The sequence below is a fragment of the Lipophrys pholis genome (assembly GCF_963383615.2).
Source record: "Lipophrys pholis genome assembly, chromosome: 21".
Lineage (NCBI taxonomy): Eukaryota > Metazoa > Chordata > Actinopteri > Blenniiformes > Blenniidae > Lipophrys > Lipophrys pholis.
The window spans coordinates 10,667,584-10,693,582 of NC_137649.1; the positions used below are offsets into that span (position 1 = coordinate 10,667,584).

The following is a 25,999-nucleotide window of genomic DNA, read 5'->3' on the forward strand; positions in this document are numbered from 1 at the left end:
GTAAATGAGACAGGTAAATGAAAGTGACACAAAACCTATAAAATAAACTTTTGCGACTTCTTAACAGATGTAAGGAGTGAAAATAACCAAACAAAAACTTTTTTCTTTTCCTAAATGACTTTTTTTTCACTCTGGAGATTCCTGCTTACGGTCCAAGTTCTATCTGGTACTTAAAGGCAAACCAATTTTAAAATGAGTACCGTTCATATATGGGTGCACTGTGCCTTGTTTGCAACCCCTATCTTTTATATCCACTTCAGCCAGCGAGATGCTTAATTGTTTGGTATGTTGAAATGTACAGCGCTGTCTAAAACCAGGTCATCGGTTCTATTTTATTTATAGGCAGCGGCAAAAATGATGGATTTTTGCCAGACTGGCCGGGCGACAGTGAGAAAATAACTGTATTTAAATATTTCAACTTTGTTTACATGTTGAATTGAAGGTATACGTTAGTTTGCAATGTGTAGTTTCTTCTTTCAGTCTCATAAGAAATATGACAAATAAGATAATAAACACAGGAGCAGCTGGAGATCTTTGAGATTACAAACTTAAAAAACAAACTGACATATCTGATAGTAATTCAAAAGAGAGACTGAAGAAAAACTGGACAAACAGTTACCCGATGCACAAATATTGCATAAATCAAATCATAAATCTTACATAGATCCATACTGCACCCTGAAGCAATGAGTGGATTTAAATAAGTTCTTGAGAATATAGAATATGGTTAGAAATTAAGTTATTTTCATTATCGGTTATCCTTTTGGAATTTGTCAGGAAAAGCGGGAAAAAAGATAGATAGAAAACAGATAGAGAAATAAACCTCATTACACGTCCTTCATTAGAATGAAACTACTGTTTGCATGCTCAAGAATAAAGGGATTAAATTGTATATATCATGAACTTTGAATATTGGAGGGTTTTTCTCCTGTATTTCCATTTCAAGGCTTGTTTTTTGGGTCAATCCTTGTTTTTCCATTTCCGCAGCGTGAATAAAAATCCCAGTAAAATGCCTCACATTCTTCATTTTTAATTAGATTATTATAATAATAAGACGTTTTGTTGGACACTGTAAAGGGACAGAGGATTGATGGGAGACAACAGGTAGACATGATAAAGGTCATCATTCAGGTTTTAAACCACCTCATCTGACCATCAACACCACACATTATTTCATTTTATATATATATATTTTTTTTGTGCCCATTTCGAAAAGCCGACACGGACTTTAACTTTCTGACTAGGAGGTTTTCACACAGAAACCAGAAAGAAAATCCCCACACACATGAAATATTTACAGCAATTTTCTACAGCAGATTCAAACATCCTGTGAGCTGTCAGACACACACACACACACACACACACACACACACACACACACACACACACACACACACACACACACACACACACACACACACACACACACACACACACACACACACAGTCCAATCAGTTCAGTTCTCTGGGTTCAAGAAGACGATGCACGGCTCTCAGTATCTAACATGCAGGAGGACTGAAGTGGAGTCAGAGCGTTCTTTACAATCGTGGAACAAGGAGGAAGTCGTGTGTTCCAGAGTTTCTGAGGTTCACTGGGTTGTTGTTTTTTTTCTTTTTTCCACGGGGAGTCATCGGATGACCCCCTCATGACTCTGCAGAGGTGTTGGAGAGCGTTTGTGTCCCAGCTGCTGCAATCAAGCCTCTCGGAGAGGATCACTGGCCAAAAGAAGGACGAGGAAGTGCAGAAATAAAATAAATAACCCTTTTTTTTAAAAAAAAAAAAAGAAAAAGAAAAGAAAAAGATCTATCTTCGCTAAAGCTTTACTGTGCTGCTGCGGTGGGCGTGGCAGCATGACATCCTGCCAGGGAAGCATTAGAAGAGGAGGACGTGAGGGATTTAGGGGTCTGACACCTGCAAACATGAAAAAAAAAGAGTGAAGTTTTAGAATCAAAATAGAAGGTAGAATCCAGGTTTTTACTTACAACAGAGACTTATATTAATATGATTACTCGGCGGCAACGCTGAGATTACAGGCTTCGGACAAAATGAGAGATAAACCATCAGATTAGGCCAAGAGAGGGTGTAGTTAATACGCAGTAATCCCATTTAGCGATGCATTGACTCTAAACCGATAAGAGTTCACTGGTCAAACACAGGCTCAATGACAAAAGCAGGTTTCAGTAGAAGTAAGATAAAGTCCTTTTCAGTAAAGCTCAGATCATAGCGGATGAAGCTACGAACTAAAACAACAATGCAAATGGTTGTAATTTGCACCAGCATTTGATTGAAGTATCAGGTAAAACCTTATATTTGCAGTCACTGCTTTATTTTATTGCTGGACTGAGCTTGTGGACAGGAGCGAACAAAATGTATTTCGAGAAACATCTTGTAAACTTGTACTTTTCAATTGTGACCAAAGAACATTATAGTTGGACTTTTAAAAACTTTTTTTTCTCTTCTGTTCTCCATAATCTCTAAGTATCTTTACGAGGTCAGCACATCTGCAGGGTTCTCAGTTCTCAAAACTTGATCGCTTAATGTGTAATAAACGTATGATCATTTTACGGGGAACTCACCAGGAGCGAGATTTGCGGACTCCTTTGTCCTTTGTAGGCGAGTTGTCCACCGAGGGACTTTGGTTTGTGTCGGCCTCCATTGAGCGGTCCAGAGAGGCCATGTTGGGAGGAGTCACGTCCAGCTCCAGAAACATGATGTTCTCAGCCTGAACACAGAATTGTCATCAAATGTGAGTGAAGGTGCGGGCTGAGGCAGGAAGTATGTCTCACACTGCTTATGAAGCAGAGGCTTTCTGACCTGAAGGGATCTTCGGGAACAGCAATTAAGCACAAATAAGACGGATAAACAGTTTTTTAAATTGCTGCTATCTGGGGACAAATTTATTCCTACCTTAAATTGAATTTTCTGTAATTAATATCGCGTGAGTCCTCTATTTTGCCCACAGTCTGCTGGGATTAGCCAAAGCTATTTAGGATGTGGTGGGCAAAAAAAACCATTGGTAATGTGAGTGGATATGTTTATATTTACTCAAAACACATAAGAAAAAGACTTTAATAAAAGGTGCATTTAATGCATGTGTTTAAGTGCCCAAGCCCATATTAACACCCTTTAAAATATCGTCAGATATGCAACATGTAGAAAATGCAAATGTATTTGACTTACAAAGCCTATTAAGCTTACAAAACCTCTTTCAAGTCAGTTTCAATAATTTGAATTTGTGCAGTAGAAAACAAATCCAAATGTCCTATTGTCATATTTTATTGTTGTATCAGTGGCCCTAAGGCGACCTTAATGTTAACAGCCTTAATCTAAACAAAAACTAGTACAAACAAGATTATTAATATGTACAAGACTAGATGTAATTAGTAGCAGGAACGATAGAATGGAATAAAAAATACCGTTAGGCAACGAGAATGATGCAATACAGTAAATAGATAGATATATTGTGTAGTTTTATTGCATCAGCAGTCTCAAAGCACTTTACATGATTTGTCACATTCAACACACACACACACACACACACACACACACACACACACACACACACACGCACACACACACACACACACACACACACACACACACACACACACACACACACACACACAATATATATGATTTCTAATATAATCACTGCCATGCACGTGTCTTTTAATTAAAATAATTAAGCTGTTTCAGGTTGTAGCCCAAGAGGTCATATATCCTAAATAAAATAAAACCTCAAAAACGGAAATTCAGGATGAAATATTTCCCATCTAAAAGCTTGAATTTGATTTTACATTAATCAGATTTTTTTGTATCGCCACAAAGTGAGCAAAACATGCAATTGTATATCAACTATGCACTGATTTTTAGAGGTTTTGTAAGTGAACTTTAATTTGAGAATTTAACAAAACCTCCCCAAAACACACCCTTACCCTGTATCTAGAATGAGCGCCCATGGCGATGGCAACCCGGGCGTACTGGCTGATGGGCCGTTTGTATCCGACTGCAGACGCTGGTCTTTTCTTCATCTGTGTGGATTTACTGAGACGCAATGAAAGCTTATTAGAAATCAGTCCTGAAAGCACGGCGGGACTAAAGAGAAGCTCAGGCAGAAAGAAACTGCAGCAGTTTGCAGCGGTGAAGGACACCAACAAAGAGAGGACGACGATAAAAGATCAGAGAAGAAGAAGAGCGAGAAGCACATGGAGACAGAAAGTCATGACTGACGAGGGAAAAACCCAAAAAAAGAAATGTAATGACTGTGTCACCGACCTCTCTGCAGGAACAAGAGGCTGGAACTTCCACTGATCCTCCTCGGGGTCAAAGGTCAGCCTGTTCATGATTTTATTCTTCTCCTCTGGAGGAATGAAGTTCTCGATGATCAGATACCTGCACGTATAAAATGCGGACTATTTCTGGTTGATGTTTCAGCATTTTGTGACCGTTCCGTTCTTTCCCGGTGAATTTTGAAATCCGACTCCGGCAAACTGCCCGCTGGTCGCTGGTTTCACTCACTTGAACTTGAGCTCTCTGGTGAGCTCGTTCTGCGTTTGCTCCAGTTCCTGCCGGCTCTTCACGTGTTCGTCGTTCACGTCCTGGATCTCCGCTTTGATGCACTGCAGCTTGGCGTACAGCTACAAAAGGGAGGGAGGAAGAAAGAAAGAACCAAGCAAAGAGTTTCTTGGGTGAGAGGGGAGCAGTGGGTCTATCAGCTTATAAACTGGTTTCCAGCTCGCTGCCACTCGGTTGCCCATAGCAGCAGCACCGGAGGCAGTGGCGTCTGGAGAAGTGGCCAGCCAATGAGAGGCCACACCAACATGGCTGCAGTCCTCCGTCTCCTTCCGTCTCCTCCGTTCCTCCACTCTACTCCAGCACTCGGGCGCATTCACACCTCTCACTCTTTGATTTCATCCACAGCTCGGCACAAAGGAGCTGGTTAAAATTGCTGACCTGAATCATGACGCGGCACTTATTGTTCCTGCAGTCGTCGGGTGTAAAAGCTTTGAATTAGAAAGGTGATCAATAACAGGCAGCCGGCCAGAAAACCAAGAAGAAGGTGGTTTCTTCTCTCAGCACAACAAACCTGGAGCCTAAAATAGTTAAAAACTGCTTCAGGGGATGTTCAAATCTGCTGTTACTGCACGACTACAACATAATACTAATTCCTGCCATTTCTTTACTCAATACATTTTGAATTCAATATATTATTTTAGTTTTAGACTTGCAGAGTGCGTCAAAGCGCAGTAATGGGTTGTTTCCTTTCAGTTTGATATCTACATGGAAACATAATAATATAACCAGAGGTCCAAACTGCAGAGTAATTGTACTCAAGTAACTCTTTAGATTGTCTCAAAGTTCATATTTAACAGTGTTTAATTGTCGAAAGCTGGTATTTGAACCAAGTTTTAAAATTTAAATTAAAACAAAATCTAAAAATTTAGTTTTTGTGTTTTAAATAAATGGCACTAGAAAAATATAAAAACATATTATTATCATTATCAAAAAAAAAAAGAAAGAAAAGAAACTTATTGCCTATAAAAATGCTGATTAAGAAGGTTGAATATTTCAAATTATGGACGCACTCCACAAATGAAAGTTTGATTTTTGAAACAGCAAAACAGACTTATAGGAACAACTAGTCAAGAACGAGTAAAACTGCACACTACATGTACAAATATCCAAAGACACGCCCTATTAACACAGAAATTAAAAGTTTGACGTTGCAACAAGAATCACAGAAACTATATTTTTCATTGACTTCGACAACTGTGACTCAGTTCCCAGAGGCCAGATATCTTCTTAATTCCTGACGCTGCTGCTGGAATGCTTCAAATAGGCTTAAAATGACTCCTAATTTCATTAAGTCTATTTAGGCTGCAGTTGTAGCAGATCATAGTTCCAGTTCCAGCAACTTACCCTTGATTTTACACAAGCCGAATATTCAAAAACATGTCAGATAAATAAGAAAAATCAGAATCGGTGCGCGGCGTGAAAAAAGGTTTCCTGGCATTGTTTTCCTCATGACGGCACCATGCAGTGAGGAGAGGGGAGCGGACGGCACACGTTTGGAATCAGAGCAGCAAAGATCAGCAGACGATCATTAGTCATGTCGGAGTCATTCTCATGGCGGGTGGTTCGGTGTTAGTCCTGCTGGCCGGTGTTGGGAGACCAGAGAGGAAGGGAGGGATTGTTGTGCATCGTGGGGGGGTGGGGGTGGGGGGCGGGGTTTAGTGAGTTATTGGGGGATATTGTGCAATCTGAGTGGGAAGAAGGTTTAAGAAGGTTAGTGTGGAACCATATGAGGAGGCCTGATGCGGCGTGATGGTGAGATACCGGTCCGGGAATGACATGGGCACGGCAGGACAAACCTTGAGGTACTGAGATTTAAGTATGTGTCCGAGCGGCGCGTGTGTCCGGGGCGGGTACAAGGGGGAGGGGCCATTGGGGTCCATGTCAGGGTCACAGGGGTCAAAGGAGCAGAAGGGGAACAAAAAAACAAAACAAAGCAAATGCGTGTGTCCGTAGGTGTGCATGTAAAAACAAATCAGCATCTGTTTATAGTAAGAAGGAAGCATTGTTTCTGGACGTTCATGTGAGAATCCGGCACGGGGGGAGATTTTACCTTCTTGAGTTTCTTGGTCTTGGCCTCAACTTCCTGCTGCAGAGAAGTAAAAGTCTCCCTCAGTTCCACAGTTTCTTCATCTTGGACCAACATCTGCTGCTGCATCTCCCTCTCACTGCGCGTCTGAAAGCATTAATACACTTTTTTTAACACAAAGCTTTATGAGCACCTTTACCTTGATCCAGCAAATGAGCTTAATTAGTACATTGCTTTTATTTACATTTATTTATTAACAAAGGTATGAATCTCTACGAGTACATGATAGTTAAACACAGAGATTTGCCACCAGTGCAGATGAGTACATTTCAAACATTTATCAAAAGAATCTAGTGATTCATGTCTAAGCTTATATTAGACCTTATTTTGTAGAACAGCAAGATGCTGGAGTTTATGTTCAAAATTACAATTCAGAGAATCCTGAGAGGAGGAAATGAGTGATTTGGTCATTTTTTTCCAACAGATTTAAGTTGGTTTTTTTTACGATGATGTCTTATATTTGTCTGGAACTGGACACCAACATCGAGTAAATAAGACTTCAGGTTGAAATGTGTGACAATTTGAAATAATAATAACAACCCTTTCAGCAAACATTTCTTCCTCTTTGTCCTGTTTTGCTTCACAGTTTTTTTTTTTTTAAACACATTTTAATTATTTGCCCACAAACGCCTGCGTGTTATGTCCTGTGAAAACAGCTACAATGAGCGGCAACATAACAGCTTAATATGCAGCGAACACTCGTTTTAATTGTGGAAAACAAACACATTTTCTTATCTTCAGCTCATTAACAGACTTTCTGCTGCTGCGTCAGGAAACAACGACACATCTTACAATCTTGCAGTGAAATGCAGGTTTCTGGTGATTACCTGCTCAGCGATCTCCTGCTGCTTCACCTCCAGCATCTTCTGCTGCTCGTTGGTGTGATCGATGATGTTCTTTCCTCCCACCAGCAGCTTGCTCTCCATCGCCTGAGTGTGACAAACAAAACAAAGGTCGAACCGTAACTTAAACTCCGATGTTGTGATCCTACAACTTTAACATTTTAATCATCTTAGCCTCCGACTGTGGAGTCGAGCACTAAAACGGCAAACATCCGTATGTCTTCAGTTTAAATAGCAGGACATCCAAAGACACTCCAGCATAACAAATTTGATTTGATAATTGAGGATTAACTTGATATTTACTTTGTACATTTAATGATGATCAACTGTATTTTTGTACTTACCTGCAACTGTAGCTACTATGTGTATGTAATATACATACATTTCTATTTTTTTTTTTTTTTTTTGGTATGTAATTCTATTTACTAATGTTTATTTAAGTTGATGAAATGTTATAAATTGTTTTCCTAAATGCACTGATAAATAAAATTGTAAAATGATAAATTAACTAATTATTTAAAAAAAAAACTTAGCAGGACATCGTGTTACCTGGAGCTGCTTCATTTTTAAATAGAATGAACTCATTTCATGTGCAATGTGTGTTATCGGGGCTTATGAAGCCCAGTGTTTATTTAATCATTTATCTATGATATAAACTCATTTATTCATTGTTTTTATGACTGTAGTCAAATTAAAACTTGACTTCTGGGGACTCATACATTTGGGTTGCTGTACAAGAAAATAAACAAGATGAAAAAGTGCACAATTCACATGTTATAAAATAGATAGAATATACAAAATGTATAATTAATACAAACGCAGTTCAAACAGGCTAAAAGGATAAAAACATGGTTAATATAAGAGGCATTGGGAAGCGAAGTAAAACCCTGCAGAATAAAAAGTCAGCAGCTCACATGGTGTCGAGAGGTTTATGGTCAAGTTATAGTTAAATATGGACAGAAGATTCCTGATTGTAAAAGTGTATTTAATCAGTGGAATACTTTAAAGTAGAAAAACAGATAGATAAATATTGTAAAATAATGAAGTACAGTATTGTATTGTTTTTTTGGAAGAATCACTTTTAAATACAGTATTATAGAGGGAAAAAGCTTAAGTTTTCATTGCTACAAACAAAAAACACAACTGATAAAATGCTAATTATCGTAACGTTGACTGACATCGGTGTTTAACTATAAGACAGAATTACAAAAAAACACAAATGTGCTCTAAAATCCTGTTAGTCTTTGAAGCTCCTGGAGGTCAAACTGAGTTCATCTGGACATTGAACAGTTGTGTCTTTGTGAGTGTTTGTGTGCCGGCGTTGCCGTCTGTGCACACTTTGTGCTCGTGGGGCAGACGGACGATGGAGGCTGGCAGATCGTCGCTGTGAGGACAACAATCTGAGCTCTGAGCAAAATTCGTGGTGCTTCAGACGTGAAGGTTTAACCGATGCGAAATTGCATGGACTACTTTGTTAAATGAAAATAAAGTGATTCTTCAATACTTGAACGTATAAACAATTTATATGTCCATTGGGCTACAAAGCCTACAGGAGAGTCATGATACAAAGAAGTCCCCTCGCGCTTTCTAGATCATTGTGTTGCTCTTGTTACATCCTCATGTTAGCTCAGTGACTTCAAGACCCCAATTACAGGAGGATTAAATACCTGGAGGTCAAAGTGATGTAATCTTCAAGTCTTGTAAGTGAATCACGCATGCACTCATACACACACACACACACACACACACACACACACACACACACACACACACACACACACACACACACACACACACACACACACACACACCATCATTATTCAGATCCTCATCCCGAGGGCAGAAGTCTAAAGAAGGGAAATACAAGAAACAAGAGAAGCAGCAAGGAAAAAAAAACTGAAGGGAAAAGTGTAAAAAGACAAAAGCTGGACAGAAAAAGAGGGGCCCCTACGACAGGCACACTGGGGCCACGGGCATTTGTATAGGCCGCATTCCTGGACTTTATACAAAAAGAGTGTGTGTGTGTGTGTGTGTGTGTGTGTGTGTGTGTGTGTGTGTGTGTGTGTGTGTGTGTGTCATCCTGTGCAGCGTATACATCCTCCAGCATTTGCACATACCACACTGTCCACTGGATTATACACACAAAAACACACATTTTAACTCATGCGGAGTACAGTGGAGTCCTTCAGAGGGGACGCGTCTGCAGCAGGTCTGCACAGAAAGCCTCTTTGTTTAGAGTACTCTTTGTGTTCAGTGTGTGTGTGTGCGTGTACATGTATGTGTGTGTGTGTATGTGTGTGTGTGTGTGTATGTGACTGCTTGTTTTGCTGCTCTTTGTATTCTGTCATATTCTTTCAGCTTCATTGAAGGGCTGATTCATGCGGGAGGATTTTTCCATTTTCATGCATCCCGTGTCTCTCCCCTCATGGGCTGGTCACATACATGCACATTCCTCATGCACAGGCTTTTATAATTCACACTATTAATGGACTGTCTTTATATTTAACTCAGTGCCTCAGTATCTCTCCACTTGCTTGATCGTATGGGATTTAATCTGAATGTTAAGGTCCCGTGAAATAACTGCAGGAAGGCTGAAGACCTTTGATTCTAATTGAACCAAAATAAACACGTCTTTGTGTCAGTATTCATACACGGACAGGAAGAACGTGCAAACTCAACACAGAGATTTGAACCAGGGCTCGTCTTAATGTTGAAGCACAGTGCTATCCACTACACCATCATGACTCACATGTAGGAGTTGTATATACGACATTAAGAAAGTCTGCACTTACTCTAAATTTGTTGTCTGAAAACCCTTGTGTCACACACAATTACTCCATTTAATGTAATTATCAGTTTCCCACTTGTAATTAGTATCCATTACTCTCAGCATAATTATAGAGACATTCAGATTGGCTGATATTCACAGAAGAGAGATTCTCATGGTCGTTCCTCCTCATTTGCCACCTCAGGATTGCGTTCTTAAAATTAGGTCACATTGTTCTATGGCCACCATACTTTTTCTACACAAAAGCATTTGTTTCAAATGTGAGGTCATTCTCTCCAGACTATTATTACTAATTATGTGACTATGGAAATATAGAGAAACACAACAGCCTGAGAACTGGATGCTTTATCAGGTGAGTTAAATATTTATCTGTGTTTTTACAGCATTGTCCTCAAAGTGCTTTCAATGACGTGAAAAGCCAGTGATATGTTACGTAACTTTCTTAATACAAAATGAAAATTTAAGTGGGACATCCAGTTTAGTCTAAAATGACCTGCGGCAAATGTGCCATCACTCAGCTCCAGTTTAGTGGGACTTATTTGTGTTTTTTAGTCCATAATTCCTCCTTCGTTACATGAAAACTGCAGCCACTTGGATGGAGATCGAGGTTTCCATCAATGGTGCGATCGAGAGAAAAAAAAAGAGTGAAAAACTAAATGCAGTGGCACTATTGGTGAGTAAAAATATGAAACGAAGTGTGACAAATCCTGGCTGTATGTCCTCCCGTCTGAGTCTCACACGGCTCATGACCCCTGCGTCCTCAGCAGCTGATTGGTTGATCTGGAGCCCCTGAAATAAAAGCCAGCTTCCCGTGGTCGTCCTCAGTCCGGCCGGCGGCTGCACCTGTTTAGTCCTTCCGTTTGTGTTTGCCCGTGAGCTGCTGGTGGTCCGGAGGCGTGTGGGACTTTTTTACAAAGAGTTTGCATGTTCTCCCTGTGCGTGTATGGGCTCACCTCAGAAACTATGGTTTTCTTTTCACGGTCACGATTGGCGACTCTAAAATAATGTGTGTGTGTGTGTGTGTGTGACTATCCGTTGTGTCCAATGCATGTTAGATGGAGATCTCGCATTAGTCAGCTATTTTAATTTTTGAATTTAAACAAGGGCTCACTGGAATTGTGCCGACGCACGGTCGTGAGTTTCCCAAGGCTGTCATTAAAAGAAATCAGGAGGACATTTCGTCGAATCAAAAAAGAAATCCAGCTTCAGACATGAGAGGACAAGTCAGTTTTGATTAAATAGAAGAACGGAAGCATTCAGCTTTTAAATGATTTAGATTTATCCGAAGGAAATGTCAATTTAAAGGGGACACAAAAGAAGGAGGGGGAGTTTAGTTTTCTTCACTTCAGATGAGAGTTGTCTCCTTAAAATGCAATGTTTTATGTCTGAGGCACACAAAAGTCTGTCCAGTCTGTGTCTGTCTCTCTGTGTTTGTCCTGCGATGGATCGGGCGACCTGTCCACAGCGTAACCTGCAGTGTTTATAGTCTGCCAGGATCTGGTCCCACAACCCTGAATATGAAGCAGTGTAGAAGATTTGTATTTCCAAAACACGAGCATGAAATACAATTTTATATTTCGAAAATAACCTGTCAATTTAAGGAAGTCTTGATATGCAGGTGCAGCATCAATGAGAAAAATGGATAATGACGGTTGTATTATTTGTAAATTATTTAACAGTAAACTTAAGTAGATTGAATAAATAAATGACCTCACTACTATATTTCTTTAAATCTTACTAAGAAATTCTGCTCAAGACAAATATATTTGGTTTTTAGACTCATGCTTTTATTAATTCACCAACACTGCAATAAATGTTTTTTTTTTGTTTTTTTTAAGTGAAATCAAATTCTTTATCCCTAAATAAAAATGTCCATTCTGTAATGACTCATGTTTATCTGATGATGCTCTGCCGTTTGAAAAATTGATTTCTGTGAGACACATTAGCTTCTCAAATCCTCTCTATGTGACGTTATGAAGCATTTTATTAGTCATTTAAATTCAGATTCAAATCACTTGATGTGAGACAAAGACCTGCAATTAGTTGCCACAATTAACTTTTAAATAACTGGACGCAACAACAAACAGGCATGAAATGTGCCGTGGGGATTTATATTTTCTTTTCTAAAGTTGGCCAGTCAGATGATGTAAATCTGAGGCTTTTATAACTGCATTTCACTTTCAGGAGGAGGCATGTGTGCCAGGGCCAGCCAGCATATTTCTTTGAGGACACATAATCTGCACATAAGTGTGAGCTCAAATTTTTCTGGCTGTGACTGATCCATTTCCTGAAGGGGGAGTGAAGAGAACGGGGAAGTGTTGCATCTTGAGTCGGTTCATCTCCATCAGGGAACCAATGGCGGTGAGGCCGCGGCCTGCGGGGAGCGACCAGGCTAAAAAATACATAATATATTAACCTGCAGCAGCTTTCTCAAAGTTAAAATATTGCTTTAAGACACAAAGGTGAGGAGGATTATTTTCTAAACTCGTTTAGCACCTTGTGTAAAAAACTGACATGATGATTGTTTTATATATTTCATGAAATGTCAGAAAACATAATCCGTTCTAAATCCCTTTTCCATTTCTATGAGACAAACACACAGTGTGTTAAATTATTCATGTTTATGTATGGATGTTCCTCTTTTCCTGTAGTTACTGTACTAAATGTTTTCTTCAGTGGCTTGAAGTGAACACACACACACACACACGGAGACTTTATCCAGACACACACGTGAAAACACATGGACACACACAGAGCTGATTCATCAATATTTCAGTGAAGTGGCTCTCCATGCTGAAAGATGGAGAGCAGCGATGAGCTCGCTCCATTCATCTGCATCTGCTACCTCCAACACACACACACACACACACACACACACACACACACACACACACACACACACACACACACACACACGTTCACTCCTTGTTCCACCTATATTTTAACAGGAAGGCAGCTACATAAACAGGAAAGCCTGTGGTCCTGCCCATTAAGCCATATGTTTTTGTGTGTGTGTGTGTGTGTGTGTGTGTGTGTGTGTGTGTGTGTGTGTGTGTGTGTGTGTGTGTGTGTTTTGTGTGTGTGTGTGTGTGTGTGCTATTGTAGTCCTGACATTGCATTGCACTTGTGGGGTCCAATCTACGTTTTTAGGGCAAAAGGTTAAAGTTTGTGTATGGGAAGATAGGATTGCAAGTGTGTGTGTGGTTACAGGGTTAGGGTTGTTGGGACTAAAATCAAGTTCCCGTAAAGAAAATCAATCACATTATAGTTCAGACTAAGGTTTGCGTTAGGTTGAGATTAGGATAAGTATCAGGGTTGTGAGTTAGAATCTATAATGGAGCTTACCGTAAATTTACCAGAAATAAATTGATTGTCCATAAAAGGAATAAAAAAACAGCATGTATGTGCACATGCACGCGTTACACAGATGACATATCCCATGAGGCAATGGGCATTGTTGTTGACCGCGCGCTCTGATTGGCTGACCTTCAGCCGGCAGGATGCAGGGAAAACCTAATGTCTGGTCAACGTCGATTTCATCCGACAACAAAGGAGAGGAGAAGCTAAAACGAGCCGACGTTGAGTTGATTAATTACTTGTGCTGATCTAGAATCGGTAAGCATGTGGTGTTTATTTGTTTTTCAGCTCAGAGGTTCAATTATCCTTCTGCTTCAGGCCAAGTTGATCTATTCTGTTTGTTGCACCCGCCTGACAAGGAAACATCTATTTTAGGGTTCCTCCAAAAAGAAAGGAAAGATCAGAAGAGCCGCAGAGAAAGAGCCCAGTGTTTCCCCACACAGACGTGATCCGGGCAGTTTGCCATGGAGGACTTTAAACTATTAGTTTGAGCTTATTAGAGTCACACTCTTGACAGCACACTCTGTGTTTTTGCGCCGTATTTGCAAATACAATTTACTTCAGGGGCTTAACTGAAGATGTAGAAAGCCGCATTATTAGCCGAGCTGCTTTCAAAAGAAATCCGTACAGCGGCGGAGACGTTCACACTGATTGACCACAGAAGGGCAGCTGTTTTTAAAACAACCCCGTCCATTCTGGACATCACCTGTCTCCCTGCTGCCCCCATGTAGGAGATACACACTCTTTAAAAACCTACACAAATAATAGGGTGGAGAAACAATGGATGTGTGTTATGTCACAATAAAATAAAGTGGCCTGGATTTGATTTGAAAAAATATTGTATGTGATGTTCGAATTCTGATTAAAACATCTTTTACGGAAAATATTTCAAATAAGGGAAATAAAATGGATTTGGCTTGAGTGTGAATTAAAAATAAACTATATAAAGGACGTGTTGATCAGATCAAATCACATGTTGGGATATGCCACATCATTTTATATCAAATAATCATATGATTCACTATAAATATCCGTATGATTCTCCTCATGTAAAAGTGATAAATGTGTTTAACTTACTCACACTATCATTATAAAGAAAAACAAGGAATGGCGGAAATCAGGGTCACACTTCTATTGTGAGACTTTTTACGGCATCCAGTCTGGCTAAATTAAGAAAAATCATTTGGAAGGAGTTACTGTGATACTTCGATGTTTTGTGTGAGGAGGTTTGTGTTTCTACCAGACTGAAGATTACTCAGTACTGAGAGCGCAGTACACTTACACAAAACTTATAAATGCAAACTCAAGAAAGGGAAACTTCATGCAAAGATAATACATTTCAAGTTGCGGCTAAAGTCTCAAAAAATAAATAAATAAAAAATCCTAAAATAAACATTCGCCCAACATCTTTACTGAACAGCTTAATTTCAGAGCAGACGGCATTCAAATGACTTCTCCTTCATTCTGTTGGTTAAGCTTTGATAAACATTTCAATTATTTTCCTAAACAACATGGATTTTCTTCTTCAGCAACATATTTGAAAGAAAGACGGCAGATTATATTCTCCCAAAAGCGAGAGCTGGAATGTGAGCGACAGACAGAAGCAGGCAGTAGTTCCAGTTTTGACCCAGAAAAGTAGATCTAAGAATAGTCCAGTGGAGGGTCGCACAGCAGCGTGACGCTGCGAGCCGCTGCACTGACACCTCATTGTTTCCTGAAGCCACACACACACACACACACCAATAAGAGCAGCTACACTTTTGCTCTGTGTGGGTTGAAGTGTGAGATTGAAATATATTCTGGTAAAAACTGAACTTGAGTTATTGGGTGAAAAAAAACATCTACGTAATGCGACTCAATGTGACCCAGTTACTTAATGGAAAAGTAATGGAGTTACTCTACTTGTCACTGAAAATAAAAGGGAACAAGATACTCGATGAAGAAATGAGAGTATCACTGTATCATTGTTCAACTGATCATTTTTTGTAAAAGGAACATGCTCTATAATCTGGATGCTGATGTTGTGGACGATCTATCTATCTATCTATCTATTAAAGCTGCAGACTTCAAGTTGTCATGTTGGCAGTGACGTTTGTGCAACATTTCCTCTGATCCAAACGGCTTTTGGACGATTCCACAGGTTCACAGGAAGCAAGTTTTCCCGATCTCCGTATGTTGGATGTGTCAGGCGGTATGACACGGCGGCTGCTGACACGTCAAAACTCACGTCATAGTCTGCCGCAAATGCAACGCGACTGATAAAACCTTGACAGCGCGTGACAAGTCTGCCAGGGTCTGAGTGACGCCGAGCTGTTTGCCACAATATCAAAAGTGATTTCCAATCCAGAAGAGCTTACTTCCGTGTTTGAGGAAAACGTCAACAAATGCCCTATGCAATAAATCACAGCTTTAGATGAACACAGAATGCCAAATAAAGGCTTAAAAAGTATGAAAAGAACAAACCGATAGGGGAAACCTGTTCTTAAATGTTCAGCTCAAACAGCTGGTAGATACAGTATACCAGGTAATGGTATGAAAACATACAGAATCTACGGTGGTTTTGGATTGCCCGGTGGTGTAGTGGTTGGCACTGTCGATGTACAGAGAGAATACTGTGTACCCGAAACAAGTCTGGTCTGAGGACATTCCTGTTAAAATACCACTCATTTGGTGTGAATTTGTGGGTCTAACTTTGCCTGAAGTGTGAGTATATGTCACTCTGTGTATGTCCACAGTGCAACCATACGCTGGATGAAGCGCTCTAGAAAGCAGATGGATGAATCAAGGATGTTTTCCGTCCTTAAAAGACGTTTTTTCACTGCTTCTTGACGAGTTGCATCCTCCCCAGGCGAGCTTCAGCTTCTTCACACGTTCCAGCAAAAGATGAGAGTGTGAGAACAAGGAGGTGAATTTGGACCTGACGTGGTTTGCGACGACGCCCGACCGTGCTTGTATCTTCACCTGCACAACCAACAGGGTGTCACGCATGGCGCCGTGTGAACGCAAGCTGTCGGCACATCAGCAGGTTAACAACAGTTGCACCGGCACCGCCGCACAATGCAACACAGATGGAGCGCAGCACGGAGGAGAGCAGTGAGCCGGCAGAAACACCAGCTGACCCACCGGAGCTGCTTTCCGACCTACTTCTCTTTGCAGCTCGTGGACTTGAGAGGACAGACGTGGGAGAGAGAGAGAGGCTCAATTGCCTCGCCATGTTATGTTATCTATAATTGGTTATTTCTGAGCTCACTCCCACTGATCCCCCTCTCTCGCGCTTTCTCTGTCAAGTACGAGTCTCTGCCTGGCAACCTCTCTCTGATTGGTCCGCGGAGCCAAGAGAAAAATGGGTGCTTCGGGCATCATACTGCGGTTGGTGGGTTAATATCAGCCTCAGCCAATCGTATGAAAGATTGGACAGTCACACGGCAAAAAATGTATTCAGTATAAATAAGGCAATTACATTGGTTTTCCTTTCATCTTAGAATGTTTTGTAAAGGTGAAATCTCTCACTAATCTTGATAACAGACAAATAATAACCTCCATCCTGTCTGAGATGAAACCAGCATCAGCAGATTGATGCATGAAAGGCAGGAAATACTTCTTCTCCCTAATCATCTTCCTCCTCACAACAGGAACCTCTGATTCCCATCGCTCAGCACCCAGCCGGTCCTCCTCAAACATTCAGGCTGTGCAGTAATGATCCTGCACTTATTTGCAAAACAAACAGTGAAAAAGGGATGAAACATGAGGAGCCTCATGCAGAAATGTACGTTAAAGCTCTCAGTGTGACGGGCGCAGCATCACGACATGCGTTAAGCTCCCAGTCTGGCGGGACGTTGCCACAGATCGACTCCTTGCTCAGAGTGATATCTGCTTTTTCAGTGCGGCACCAGCGCCTCTGTCCTTTTGATTTCAGGCCTTTTGTTTTAAGCTCCTGCTGAGTCAGAGGAATCTTTCTGGCTTGGGTTGTCCTTCATTACAAGACTGATGAGCCTTGATTTGATTTTGTTTTGCTTTTTCTATCTAACAGATCTTTCCCACATTGGATTAGTCATGGTTTAGATTTTGAGGCCTTCTCACAATCATTGCATATTCGGGTAAATTAGAAGGAAAGGACTTTCTAAACTGTGTATTCATGAATATTGAATGATAGACTGGTATAACTACCACCACCCCAATATGCAACATTCTTCTGACTTGCTTGAAATATACAACCTGTATGCATAAAATGTTGAATACAGCCTCACGCTTGAAATATATATATTTATTGTCATTGTTTCCTTATTTTAACCCAAACTCACGTTTGTAAATCTTTTGAAAAACCCTATGTAGAATCTGCTTTAAGTCCGTCAGACGACTGATATTATTCCGCCCATTCTACAGATTACAGAAGTGTACTACAGCCACATTAAAGCATTAATGGACTTTAAATGGATTAACTCACCACTTCCAATCTCAAAGTATTTCACACTGGCAGTTACATTCACCTTCTCGTGCACACACTCAAACATTCATGGCGGCGCTGCTGTCATACCATAACACATTTCAGCACATCTGAAAAATATTGAAAAAAATTTAAAGGATCTCTGCCCCAACAAGATTCACAGAAACTTGTTCATGCCTTTATTTTCAGCAGGCCAGATTATTGTAACGGTGTGTTTACAGGTCTCCGTTAAAAAAAAAGAAGAAGAAGAACCTAGTTGCAACTCATCAGTCGCCACCATCACCAAGAGGGTGGAGCAAATTACGCCTGAGCTTCAATCTCTGCACAGGAAGAAATGTTCTCAGAGTCAGAAGAAACAACGACAAGCAGATTTTAGTTCCTACGCTCCTCACCGGCGGAATAAATTTCCTGACCATCTGAGTACCGCTGACACACTAATTTCTTTTAAACACTGTTATGTGCTCAGGCTTATTGATCCTCCTATTTATTCCTTTCTTAATCACCTTCTTTTTATGTATTTCCTTTGCTTCCTCGCCAAGCACTGTGAATTGCCTTGTGTCTGAATGGTGCTATAGGACTACATTTCCCTTTGCCTTGCCGCTGCTCGGAGCCCCGGGCTGCTCGGTAAGCTGATACAGCAGCGTCTCGTGTTGGAGGGCGCAGGCTGCGGCTCCAGCGTCAAAGAGTGCAGTCATTCTGCACGAGTGACTTATTGACTGGATAGGCCCATGAATCACAGCAAATAATTAATGCAGCTCTGACTCTGCCTTTGATTGCTGCCAGTGTGTGTGACGGTTCAATATCGGGGGGAAAAAATCTGACATTTACAGACACAAAAGACACAGCTTTCTCTCACGCGTTAGAATCTGAGTAACACTGCAAAACCAAATCAGAATACTGCTATTTAGGAATTTTCCTCTAATCCTGACATGTAAAAAGCTTCAGTATACTGAATTTTGGCTTTAGACTGCATGAATATCAAGGTAACTGCCGATTAATTGATTTACTGTACCTTTACTTTTTATTCATATATTAAACCTAACCACTGTGGAAGAAATAAACGTGCAAAAAAACCATATCTAATTATTTCACTCTTCAATTACTGAGGTCATGGTCCAGTGTTGCACTGCTTCATGAGTGTAATTTATCTGTCAAACTTGTCCAAATACATAGATTTATGTATTTAATGGCAATTTAATCAATTGATGACAAATTTAAGCCATTATTTAATAAGGTCCTCATTTATTTAATTTGGGCACTTTTCTTCTTCCACATATGCCACCGTGTACTTCACGTTTATTTGTTGCTACTTTTAACCTTTCAATAATATTTAATGAGGTTGGCACAGAGGGATTAGCCATCTCACAACAAGACTGCTTTTGTCAGAACCGGCAAGCTGACACAGGCCGTTGTTTGCTGAATTTGCATGAACTCCCTGAGCCCGTGTGACTTTTCTGTGTTTACTCAGTTTTTGTCCCGCGATCATAAGACGTACATGTTAAATAATAAGTGACAATAAGGTAGCTGTGGTTGTGAATGTCTCTCGATGGTCTTGCACGCTGCCCACTGTAGTACATCTTGTGTAATGCCACTTGTGACCAGCTGTGGCATGTAAAGTCTCTAACTTGATTCATTGATTCATTGATTGATTGATTGTTTGATAGAGGAAATGAAACTGTTAACAATTGTTTGTGTTGATTGTCAAAAATATGGAATTTTTGTGATATTTCTTGTGTTTTTGTGAACATTGAGAGGATGGATGAGGGGGAAAACTGCAGAAATTAGAAATACAATAGGGTCCTCGCCCTTTGGGCTCGGTCCCTGAATAACATAGATAAAAACAAAGAAAGCTCATAGGTTCAACCAGAGGTGTGAACTCACCTTATACTTGGCAGTCAGCTGCTCTGTGGCCTCCTGCTCTTTCCTCAGATCTCCCATCATCCTCTCCTTCTCTCCCAGAAGCCTCTGCTTCTCCTCAGCCAGCATGAACTGATCCCCTCTGATGGCCTCCGTTTCCCTCTCCAACCGCTGCTCCTCTAACTTCACATAGTCCTCTGCCTCCTTTTCCACCTCCACCTCTTCCACCTCTTCTACCTCCTCCTCCTCCTCACCATCGATATCTTCATCCCAGCTCTCGCCGTCCACCTGCTCCTTCTTCTGTTTGCTCCTCCATTTTCTGTGGTTGAGTTGAGCCCTGAGGCGAGCGATCTCCCGCTGGAACTCGCGCAGCAGAGCATCTTTCGGGTCCTCGTTAACTCGCGGCTGGTTCTGGATGTTTTTCGCCCTGTTGGCGTACCGGAGGGTGGTGAGAGTCTCGTCGTAATGCAGGGAGGACGGGCCGAGTGTGGCAACCATGACAGTCTTAGCATTGCCACCTAAGGAGTCCTGCAGCAGCCGGGTCAGCTTGGAATCCCGGTATGGCACATGGCTACTGCGCCCATCTGCCAGTGCTGAGATCACATTCCCAAGGGCCGACAGGGAAAGGTTGATCTTGGCAGCTTCTTTCAAGCGATCCCCCTGGACGCCAGTCTTGGCTTGGCGTTCGCTGCCAGCCAGGTCCACTAGGTTAAGACGCCCAACCCGAATATGTTTCCTTCCATCTGGTCCTGGCTGGCTGCACTCAACTGTGATCAGGAACAAGGCATGGGACCTGGATGAATGCTCGTTCATGTCTGTTGCTCCAACTGCCCTGGCCTGATTGCCAACGTTCATCACCTCCTCGATCTCTTTGATGCTCTTGCAGACGCATGACGTGAGATCTCGAACATACACCCCTGTCTCTGGACTCTCTCTGAGCTCCAGGGCTCTGGCGTTGGCGTGGTTGGGGTCGAGAAGGTCCCGAATCTCCTCTCGATAGATCTCAAGGTAGGACGCCCGCACTAGATACTGCTTGTCAGACTGGGACCGGGAAATGTGTGTGAAGATATGGTCGAAGGCATTGGGAATGACGCCTCGCTTCTCCGGGTCCATCCAGGCTCCCTGCATGGTGTACGTCTTTCCGGTTCCGGTCTGCCCATAGGCAAATATGGTGCCGTTAAACCCTGCCAGCACCGAATCTATCATAGGACGGACGCTTTCGTCATACAGATCTCTCTGTTTGGAATTTGAATCGTATACTGCATCAAATGTGAAGGTTTTCTGGGGCTCACTGACCAGCGCCCGAGGGTTCCTGAGGATCACCTGTCCAAGGCGCAGGTCCATCTGGATGATTACCCCTGACGGCCCATTGGTCTCCTCTTTTCGGTTCAAAGGCCGGCATCGAACTACCACCTTCACTGACTCACTGCTTTTGCTCTTTGACATGATGACTGGCTTTTGTTTCTTTTGTAAACAGCAAAATGGCTATTATATCACATACAATTTAAAGAGGTGTTCCGCTTTAAGAAGCCTTCTCTGAGCCTTTCCTCGGCTATTGGTGAGTTGTGATTTTTTTATGATCATAAATAACAAATTCAGTATGGCTTCTTGATCTAATCCCACTGGGAGAAAAAATGACGGCGGCTAATCAGTCCAGATCAGGAAAGGACGGGATGTCAGGGTGTCCTGATATCTCCTCTCCTTCTTCTTATTGTCTGTCAAATCAGCGCACAGACCGACAGACGCTCCGCGACGTTCACGCTTCGGATCGACGCTCCATCGCAGCCCCGACACACGTCCAGACTCACACGGCGGAAAAAAACCCCCACGATGCCGGCGGTGGTGACACGAAGCGATTCAGGCATCGCGCTCCGCTCGTCCTCGCTGGAACCACCCGGCAGCTTCACCGCGCACCGCCGTCCACATCCTCCCGTCCCCCGCTCCGAGATGCTCCGCTGCGGGCTGCCAGTCCTCCGTGTGAGCGGAGGGATGGAGCGCGCGCGCGCACAAGAAACACACACACACACACACACACACACACACACACACACACACACACACACACACACACACACACACACACACACACACACACACACACACTGAACCACCACACCCCACATCACTGCGGAGTGGAAACAGAGGAACATGGGAAACTGAGTTTTATCCCACTAAACTTTGGATTCTTGTCCAAGGCTGCCACCAGCTCGTCAAAAACCCTCAACATTTGTCCAGTTGATGATCTATATTATCTCTGTCATCATTGTCTGAAAACTATATTTGAACTCAATATTTAATTGAGAATTTTAGATATTTAGGATTGGATGGTGTCATTCTTATTATGAGGTACCAAAACGCTTTTTTGTCTTTTTCCTTCATCCAGCTTCTCATTTCTGCAACAACATGAAGATATACGATAACAATAATGCACCCATATTCATCCAGCTCCATGTTCACAGGGCAAACACAGGGGAGACAAACTACCACACAGTGCAGGAGTTTTAAGGTCATCAGTTAACCTCACATGGACCATGTGACAAGTACCTGGAGAAAACCAGGATTCCCAAAAGAGCAATTGTTGTGTGCCCAATTTTTGGCGCTTAAAATACAACAAGCTGATATATGAAAGAAAATCAATCATAAAGGTAGCTCCGTCGTAATAATCTTTAAAACATTTTACTCACAGTATGGCGACTACATAGATATTTAAAATAGAAAAGTGAGTTCATGATTTCCATGGCCTCCACTTCAATCACATTTGCATGTGTTTGCTTTTTTTCTAAAAAATAATGTGAAAAGGGATTCGGCTATGTTTACTTATTAGAATGATACAGAATTGATAGGCAAAATCGAACCAAAAGGAACAAACAATCATGATTCACCAAGAATCCACCCCCCAAAATTCAATGAAAAATAATATTTTCTTTGATTTGCATTACAAACATCTAATAACACTGTTTGTGATACAAACTGATTGTTTTTAGTCATGTTTTATATGAATTGAGTTGTATCATTAAAATTATTATTGCTATATTAGTTAATAACCCATTGCAGTTTGTATGGAAGTGTATTCCGCAAGATCACATGACAAGAGACATATCGTGCATTTAAAATAAAAACAAATGTATTTGTTTCTGTTCAAAAGAGAAATTTTTCACGTTTCCCAATTAAATATGGAATGTTGCTTCCCTGATCTGAGATAAGTGTATTCCCAAAGCAGCACAAATTAAGGACAAAGGTGGACGAATGCAAAATTAATCGTTACAAGATTTAGTCAACCTTTACTCTCATTTAAGTACGCAGCAACGGCGCCCCCTGCCGGTGTAACAGGACCTCACAACCTGACCTACAGTCAAAGTCACAAAAGGAGGTCAGGGCAGTCATGTGAGCAGAAAGGAAAATTACCAGGTGTAATGGTGAAGGTGACATGTTAGAGCCAACGTAGCAGGTCCAGTTTTTAGAGGCAGTGACATTTAACTCATTCCTGTTTATTCTCTCTTCATGGTGCTGTAGGTTTAACTAACGGGAACATAGGAAGCCACAAGGGGAATTTAACACATTCCACGTTAACAGTCAAGACAAACCACACCCTCACTAAGATGTAATTATCCTTCAACTAACTGAATGTATTTGTAGGCCTGATGAGTATTTGCTGAAGTTTTATCAAACTGGAAAATTGCCCAGTAGGTGCAGAGAGAAATCCTCCTGGCTTAGGTGTTCAGGCGTCGCATTATTCTCTTGTGACTCAGGATATCAGTTCCAGGCATGCATGGTTATGTATTTTGAGAATATCAAGGTGATTATGAATGTATTGATTGAAACAAAACCCACAATGCTGAGTCTTTTAGTTGATTTCCCATATATGTAGGTATAAAACCTCCCAAAGGAGCAAAGAGACACTGTGATGAGCAGCAATATTTAATGATCCCAAAATATTTTATTACTTGGTTCATTGTTGATACACTGTTACGTGAATATACAATAATAATAGATACACTTGTACAACACACAAAGAGGGGTTGCTGGGAGTGGTGCTGGTTGGCATAAAAACAAAATTTGTAGTTTAAAACAAATGGAAGAATAGAAAATTCATATATTGCAGGTCATAACACGACAATGTCGGCTTTTGTCAATCAAACCAGTGACTTGTTTTTAGTGATCTGTTGAATGAAACTGTTAAGAAATGCAAATTTTCCAAAGTTGAACAGCTGTTGAATGACGAAGAAATGTTCCTAAATTACATTTTAAAAAAAGTAGCGTGTTTACTTGATAATTACACATACAGACTCACTCTTCTCTTCATCAGTGCCATAACAGTCGAGAAATCTGAGAGATAGTTTGAGGCGGTTTGAGGGTGCGTGAGACAAACCTCGAGGCCCCTCGCAGCAAAATGCAGGAATGCACTCTGATCTGGAAAGATTTCTGCGCCAACACATGATTTATTAGTGTGACAAAAAATGCTGAACTGTGAAGAAGCACTGCTGTGATGCACTATGAACTGAGCTTCATGTAGCCGCTGGCACCTGAAAAACACCTTTGACACCTTTTAAATACCTCGTATCATTTGTTTTAGCTTTGCACGTTTTGTGTTTAGAAATACATTGGTTTATTTATTCTGTTTTTTGTATTTTATTTTTTTCTCTTGGGCATTGGTCTTTGGTCAAAATAGCTACTTGTGTTGACATGATAATAAAGGGCTCCACTATAAGGAATGTATTATTTATCTATCATACATACAGTATGTTTACACCATGAAGAGGGAGCTGAACAGGCATCCCACACAAACTCTCAGAATACACCTACACAAAGAGTCACATAATTATCAGCACGATGCAAAAGTGGTTGGACTTTGGGGGGCGGGGGGCTTTCTGTTTGGAGTTTGCATGTTTGTATAGTCATCAAAAAGACCTACAGAAACACGATAAAGTGATCTAGAACGACACTTGGTGACACAAATAGCAAACAAATAGCATAATACAACTACAATTACAAACAAACTGTGACAAAGATACACTAAACGAATACAAACACACATAAAGCGACACAGTACAACATAAAGAGAACTAAAACTACCTCAAATAGGAAGAACAAAACTATATGCAAAATAACAGCAAAGAGACTGACAATAACAATGAGTTGCAAAGACTGCGAAGAGATCGGGAAATCCTTTACAGTGGCGTGAAAGGTTACAGAGATACACGACATTAAAATAGACTAAGATAAAGAAACAAAATGGACAGAACATTACCACAAAAATAAAGAAAACCACCACAACAAATACAATTTAACAACACAATTGTAAGTGGCACAGTCTCATACATGGCACAGAGACTCACCACAGTGGAGACATAAAACTAACCCAAAGACACAGAAATGAGGTTCTACATCTTGGAGGTGGGTGGGGGAACTTTCACACGGTGCCCAGAGGCCTGTTCTTTTGTAATCCACCCATAGTTAATACAGTCATGAAATCCCACATTATCACATAAGTGAATCACATTCTGTGACTGATCTATTGCAGGTTTGTACAAGAATATTGGCTGGATGGCACTTTACTTTCATACATCATATCCTTCCTGTGGGTGTTTGCCTGAGGAAGACCAGTCATCTGTGTTTTCCTCCAAGTTTAACCTTTTTGACTTTAATTATCTGTTTTTTTTCCCCCTTTATGGACAGACAACAATTGCTTGCTTCACCGTACATTTCAGAAAGTATTTTATCTTCTGGTCTCTTATTTAGTACCACGATATGGTCACATTTGTTTTCATACTTTGTTTTAGCTGAATTTTCCTGCCAGGATGTCTTTAAATGTGTCCCTTTCCTCCTTTTGCTCGACTTCTTTGTGTGTCTCACTCTTCCTTCACATATTTCTTCCTGAGTTTGGGTCAAGTCTGTACTTGGCAGTGGAAAGCAGGGCATACTCTGCATTCCAGAGGAGTGTCTGAGAGTCAAACTACTCTGACAGGCGGAGGAAGGACTGAGTCTCTCTCCTAAGCACAGAAACACACGCACAAAGGAACTCCAGAGGGGATACAGAGTAATGGCGTGC

At 41.1% G+C, this 25,999-nt stretch overlaps 1 protein-coding gene across 1 annotated transcript; it reads right to left on the reverse strand.

The window, feature by feature from the left end:
- Nucleotides 1-1,618: 1,618 nt before the first annotated feature.
- kif3ca (kinesin family member 3Ca) lies at nt 1,619-21,931 on the reverse strand. The gene is made up of 8 exons (XM_080490050.1): nt 19,975-21,931; nt 7,490-7,591; nt 6,627-6,749; nt 4,520-4,638; nt 4,277-4,393; nt 3,937-4,045; nt 2,578-2,723; nt 1,619-1,912 (listed from the first exon to the last, which is right to left on the reverse strand). The coding sequence occupies exons 1-8, from the start codon at nt 21,394-21,396 to the stop codon at nt 1,822-1,824; spliced, it is 2,229 nt and encodes a 742-aa protein (XP_080346176.1). The 5' UTR covers nt 21,397-21,931; the 3' UTR covers nt 1,619-1,821.
- Between the last annotated feature and the right edge of the window lie 4,068 nt (nt 21,932-25,999).